The sequence below is a fragment of the Rutilus rutilus genome (genome assembly GCF_951802725.1).
Source record: "Rutilus rutilus genome assembly, chromosome: 3".
Lineage (NCBI taxonomy): Eukaryota > Metazoa > Chordata > Actinopteri > Cypriniformes > Leuciscidae > Rutilus > Rutilus rutilus.
Window position 1 is genome coordinate 5487526 of NC_140211.1, and position 6973 is coordinate 5494498.

At 36.3% G+C, this 6973-nt stretch overlaps 1 protein-coding gene across 1 annotated transcript; it reads right to left on the reverse strand.

The window, feature by feature from the left end:
* Nucleotides 1–393: 393 nt before the first annotated feature.
* On the reverse strand, nt 394–5333 carry LOC311287704 (C-type mannose receptor 2-like). Its single transcript, XM_084404719.1, has 5 exons — nt 5290–5333; nt 5098–5136; nt 4643–5005; nt 1230–1577; nt 394–1065 (listed from the first exon to the last, which is right to left on the reverse strand). The coding sequence occupies exons 2-5, from the start codon at nt 5132–5134 to the stop codon at nt 698–700; spliced, it is 1116 nt and encodes a 371-aa protein (XP_084260845.1). The 5' UTR covers nt 5135–5136; nt 5290–5333; the 3' UTR covers nt 394–697.
* Nucleotides 5334–6973: the final 1640 nt, after the last annotated feature.

A 6973-nucleotide genomic window follows, 5' to 3' on the forward strand; every position in this document is an offset into this window, starting at 1 on the left:
TTTGTGCATTTGAAAAATGTGCGCGGTCTGAAAAATCTATTGCGCGGCCGCGCGCGCGCAGCTTAGAGGGAACATTGGTCACAACGGATGAAGTAATTTATTACATTTATTTAATATTCATTAATGCTTAATTTTCATAATTGTTTACGTCTAAAAACTAATAAAAAAGCAGTTGTTTACAGCTTTGATTTCATGCATTAGTTGTCTTGCTTTGAATATTTCCTTTACAAAAAATTTGGAAGTGACACAAAGCTGAACCACAAAGTCATATTGTGATGTGATGTATGTGTGATTATCAAACATCATATACACGTGTGGTGTGTGTGTGTGTGTGTGTGTGTGTGTGTGTGTGTGTGTGTGTGTGTGTGTGTTTCTAAATCAGAACACAAGAATGATGCTTGTAAGTTTATTTAAGCTGGTTCAACACGCATACAGTTAGCAAGATATGTAATATTCTACTTTCATATTTTTTTTTAATGCCACAGATTAAAACTCATTTTGATTTCATGGGCTCTTTAAAACATATAGTGCACATTAGTGTTTAAATGCCCAAAGTATGTTATGTTGATATTAATAAGATACTCTTCAGTTACAGAAATTATCATTATACTTTGATATAAGCATTAATTGATGAAAACAAGATGTGTTAAAAAAAAAAAAAAGATTTGCCAGTTATGAAAGAACACAAACATATCCTTCACTCCTCAGATCTGCTGCAGATGAAGTTGAGTTTGTCGTGTTCAGGACGGCTGATCCAGCGCTGATCTCCTCCAGACTGAACTGCTCCAGATCTCACTGCAGACTCACAGTCCTCGTCTCCTGTGCCGTTCCCTGGAGCCCAGTTCTGATAGCACACGGTCTCTCCGCTCACCCAGAACCAGAGGCCCACAGTGCAGGAGTGACGTAAACCCAACCACACCGCCTCAGTAGACGCAACTTTAACCCCATTCATCACCTCCTCCTGCATCTCGACTGAATGAACCGAGACCAGATCCGTATAATTCTGTCTGCAGTATCTCAGAGCTTCAGACCACGTCAGAGTCTCTTTGATCAGAATCAGTTTATCTGGACACAAAACAAACCACAAGCAAAAACTAGAGAGAGACTGATCAAAAACAACATGCAGAACAAACACTGTGGAGGAATCTGTCATGTCAGACATGTAGTGTGAACTTTAAGATATCTGGAGGTGATGGATGGATTGTGTGTGTTTGTGAGGATCTGCTCACCTTCATGACACACAAAAGGATGTGGGCTGTTGCAGTTGATGTCATGCCATTGACCCTGAGCGTTTGGTTCGATCACTGTACAGTTTTTGTTATTTCCTCTAACATCAGGTTCACTAGGAGCCCAGTATCTGAATGAGGAGTCACTCTGATCTGACCACTGCCATGGGTCTCTGACTCTGAACAGACCGATCCAGACATCATTAGGTTTGTGATTATTATTGATATGCTGAACCTGTTGACTCTCATTCTGGTTCCTCACACTGACCAGATCAATGTGATTCTGTCTGCAGTAACTCTGAGCGTCTCTCCAGTTCTTCGTCTGATTGACAAAGACGAGTTCTGTGTTCACTTTAAGAAAAACACATGGAAACAGATTTATGAATCAGTTTGTTTATTATTCTTACATCGGTTTATGGTTTTTAATGTGTATAAGAGCATCAGAAACACGTGTCATTCAAAGACTGTTTCTACAGTGGATGGTATATTAAATATTCACAAAATATGTATGATGATTTTGTATATATAATATGAAGTAACATTTGTGAATTTTCCTGATAATTTTATTGCAAATTTACATTTCTCCATTATGTTTTGTTACGTTTCTCTAGAATACTGGATTCAGACACAAAGATCTGAATGAGATAAATAGTAAACTTTAAGTATAAAGTTATGTTCACTTAAAGAAAACTAAACTAAAACTTAAACTAAACTAGAAGTTTACTGAGAGTAAACTTCAGTGTGTACTTTCATAAAAAAAAAAAAAAATACTACTTGTATTAAAATAATAAACTTCTAGTATACTTATAAGTACCGATGCATTACAAATGAGAAACCTAGTTGTGTACTTAAAGTTTACTACTGTTACACTTATAGTATGCTTAAACGTATACTTTTATATACTAAAAGTGGGACAATTTAGTCCCAAGCAGTATTGAAATAGTGCACTTACAAGTTTACTACAAGTACACATTGATATTAGTAGGCTATACTTACTACATAAAGTATACTTAAAAATATACTTGAACATTACTTAAGTACACTTCATAAAATGAACTTGAAGTATACTTTTTCGTAAGGGAAAAGACATTATCAAAATCAAAATGTTGTATTCGTCAACATGAACTAACATGAACAAACAATGAACAGCTGAATTTTTATTAACTTTTTATTTTAAAGATTAATAAATACTGTAACAAATGTATTGTTCATTGTTTGTTCAGCTTTCCTGTAGCTCAAACACTAGAGCTGGAGCTTGCAAGGCCAAGGTCATGGGTTCAATTTCCAGGGAAAGCAAGAACTGATAAGAATGTAAATGTGTACCTTGAAATACAATGTAAGTCGCTTTGGATAAAAGTGTCTGCCAAATGCATATTTGTAAATGTAAATCAGTTAATGTTAGTTAATACATTAATAATGTTAACAAATTAACCTTATTGTAAAGTGTTACCAAAATTAGACAGCATTATCACAACAGCCAAAAACACCTGATCAACTTCCTCTTGGCTTTTTCTTGCCGTAATAAAAGTGCTTTATAAACTCACTGTCACAGCAACCAGAGGAAAACTAATGTTAATGAGTCAAGGGTCAAGAGCCCACCTAAAGAAAACACTGATCACTATATCGGTGACAACAAACCTTATCCTTTTCAACAAAACATCTAAATCTCTGTTAACATCTAAATCTCTGTTAATTCTCAAAAATAACTTTTCTACAAAATAATAAAGAAATAATGTTAAATGTGCCCTAGAATTTTAAATAGAATTTATCTTGGCATAGTTAAATAACAAGAGTTCAGTACATGGACATGACATACAGTGAGTCCCAAACACCATTGTTTCCTCCTCATTTAAATCTCGTTTTTGAAAAACACCCCTGAAAAATAGGCGAATCTCCACATAACACCGACTGTGACGCAACAGTCGGGATCATTAATATGTACGTATCCAAAAATGTGCATATGCCAGCCCATGTTCAAGGCCAGGCGGAACTGCGCAGCCGAATCATTTTTCCTCGACTTGCAAACGAGCGAAGCATGGCAGTTGCTCAGTGTTTGGATGTACAAATGAACACAAAGGTATTTTTTTAGTTCCTTCATCCGAGCCTCTGAAGAACCAGTGGGTTATGTGAATGTCTGATGTGTAATTGTTCAAGTTCAGACAGATAATCTTTCTCTCAAAGTTGTTCAATACTGTTTATGCACCAGTAAATCAAGCAAGTGACTAAACGATCAACTTCACGTCGTTTCTCTTAGTAGGATGAAAATAATCTTACTTAAACTGTGATTAATATACAGAAAGCGATCAAAGAACAATCCCTTTCCAGTCGCCCAAGCTGTTAATCACACAGCGCGAGTTTATCTGGACACTTGCCAAAACTCGTTATGAAATCAATGATGCTGTTACACTGCACAACGAAGCTCTTACTGTACGTACATCATGTTTGCATTGGTGAAATCATTAGTGAGAGTGCAGAAAGTAACTGCGTTGCAATGATAAGATCTTCATTCACGTGATCAACAGGCTTACACTGAAGTCTCACAGCAGCCAATCACAGCAGTGGGCATTTACACTGCAGTCTCACAGCAGCCAATCACAGCAGTGGGCGTTTACACTGCAGTCTCACAGCAGCCAATCACAGCAGTGGGCGTTTACACTGCAGTCTCTCAGCAGACACGCCCCTTCAAACAGAGTGTTCAAATCAGAGGCTAAAATCAGGCTAGGAAAAATGCCTTTTATTTCTAAATTTTTGATCTAAAAAACATACTAACATTATAAGGGCACCCCAGGAAACATTCTAAAATAATAAAATAATCCATGCAATGGCACCTTTAAACTGGTTTGGCTGGAAGTCAGTTGTAGTTCTTGTTTCTATTTTTTGTCCTTCAGTGATTCTGTTTATCAGGTGTTCATCAGAGTCAGATTTCACTCACTTCTTTTCATTCACTCTGTCATGTGGACTATATCAGTGAACTAATGTAGGGGATAGTGAATGAGGGTATAGGGTGTGATTTGGAACACATCCTCTGAGTGTCGTCTTTGAGCACTGTTAATTCACAGAATGTTCCAGTAGGCTATTTTCTCAGAATGCATTGTTTTCTATGGTATATTACTGTTTTAATGTAAAAGGGCATGTTACTGTCAGAATTTTTTACAACAAGGTTTAACAGTGTAGCTTTTCTAAGTAAATGTGAAGTAAATTATCAAGTACTCTCAGTTCATTTTTAGTTACTGGAACTTTTGTGTATTCCTATTTCACTTATTATTATTTTTTTTTATTTTTTTTTTTTTTTTTATTAAGGCAATCAGTTTGCATGCTATTTTTAAGTAAGTCTAACTAATTAGATTTTACAGTGCAGTATATGGTGTATCTTTTATAAATTAATGTTTATTGTGATTGTATGGAGCTGCACTTACTGTTAGATGAATTGCAGATGAAAGTCAGGCTGATACTACATGGCCAATCATGCCATTCTCCATTTCTCATCATAGCACACTCATCTCTGCCATCAGGTTGTCCAGGTCCCCAGTTCAGATAGAGCGCAGGTTCACCTGAAGACCACTGCCATTTATCAACATTCTTCCTCTGCAGCCCAATCCAGACATACTGATCACCTCCATCATTCACACTCTTCTTCAGCTCGTTCATGTCTGTCATGTTGTCAACGGTGGCCAGATCTGTGTATTTCTCTCTGCAGAATCTCTGAGCTTCAGTCCAGTTCTTCTTCACGTTTATAAAGTGATACTGACGCTGAACACATTCAGATACGGAGCAGAGAGCTGTGAAAGAGAGCGTTTGATTTAATGCTTTTCATAACAGGGTCAAACCTGATGAAACTATAAACCATAAATAATACAACAAACACACTCACCAATGAGAAGAAGAATCAAATATAGAGTTTGGTCCATTTCTGAGGAAGAAACAGTGAAAAACTCAGAACATTCACAAATTCATTTTGGAGTAAAATCTGACAATTTCAGAAACATGAATGAAACACATAATCATTAAGACAATATTAACATCTGAAAGTGTAATTGTGTTTGAAGAATGAACATGTTCTTACTTTAGAGGTCGTGTGTTTCTGTCCTGAGTCTGATGTTTCTGTCTGCAGATTTAAACTACGTGATTATTATATCTGCTCTCATCCCTCATTCAGCTCATCACATCATTTGTGTATTTCTCTAAAACTAATTTTCATATTTGACTTCCTCCTTATTTGTGCATTGTCCACCTCTCCTTTCTTTATTTGCATATTGACGTCATTATCAGTAAATCTACAAGTTCTGTAGAATAAAGTCTTGGCAACAACATGAACTAATCAGTTAAATATATACATGTAAACATTCATAATTTATATTTGAACATTCACAACTAAACAGCTGCTTTAATGTTATTGCTGGACTGTATAAATCATGTATCATCCCAGTTCAATTTGACGTGTGTTATTATTTCAGTCAGGACCACTTTTGTCAAATGTGTATTTATTATAATGATAATGCAGTTAGTGTTGGCAATATGGGTCTGTTCTGGGCAAAATATAACATTAATTATAACTTGAGTTGTCATAAATAAGCCAAAATACATGAGAAAGGATGATGTACATGTAACTTAGTGGTGTCACTGAAGATGACCACAAGACAGATCTCAGATCAGATCACAGATCTCCAGGCTAAAGGTGGAGCTGGGGATGGAGGAGGGAAGTTAAATCCAGTGTGAAGCCATGCAACAGACGAGTGGGGATTTAAAAGAGCCTGTGATGTGTGTGTGAAAACACATCAGAAACAGTTGATCGACAGCTGATACAAGCTTTACTGGCGTCGCCTGAACTGATGCAATGCTGGATTTCTCTGATCATATTTAAAGGGATAGTTCACCCAAAAATGAAAATTACCCCATGATTTACTCACCATCAAGCCATCATAGGTGTATATGACTATCTTCTTTCAGACGAATACAATCTAAGTTTTATTAAAAAATATCCTGGCTCTTCCATGCTTTATAATGGCAGTGAATGGGAGCCCAAAATTTGAAGGCCAAAAAAGTGGATCCATCCATTATAAAAGTACACTGTAAAAAATCCAACTCACAAAAAGTTAGACTAATTATTATATTTAAGTTAACTGGACAATTAAATGCAAAAAAGTTGGCTTAACCAGTGAAAAGACGTTGTTTCAACAATTGTTGGACTAACTTAGTATTAATTGTAAAATAGATTTGTAAATGCAAGTTAACAAGCATGCAAGTTGGGTTGGAGGTTGGAGCATGCGCATTGTAACGACCACGAAGTTGGCGCATGTGCAATGAAGCGCGCCAACAACGAACAGACTTGACGAAGGAGCCATTTTAAGCATCTGCGTGCGAGACCGTAACGGACCTACTCACAGCCAACGTGTTTCTTCTTTCTTCAGCTTATTTACAACGCGAAAGCCATCATTTTCTGTAAGTATATGTATTTATATTGAAGTCGTTTGTAAAAGTACATGTATCATCTTGACCGCAGAGCCCTGGTTACGGCTATTCATTTTTTTCACGAGCAAGCTTAACTAACGTTAAGTCTCCTAACTTAAGTATTCAGCATGTAAACTGTTTAGAATATAACCTGTGTAATCGTAGTAAGTTAGGAACAAGTTCGAAATCGCCACTTATTATTTTAAACTAGCTTTGACGTTATAATGCACTATGTAACATTTCATTTGTGCAATACACCAAAGACATATTTTGAAGTCGACTCTTCATCTTAAATTTAA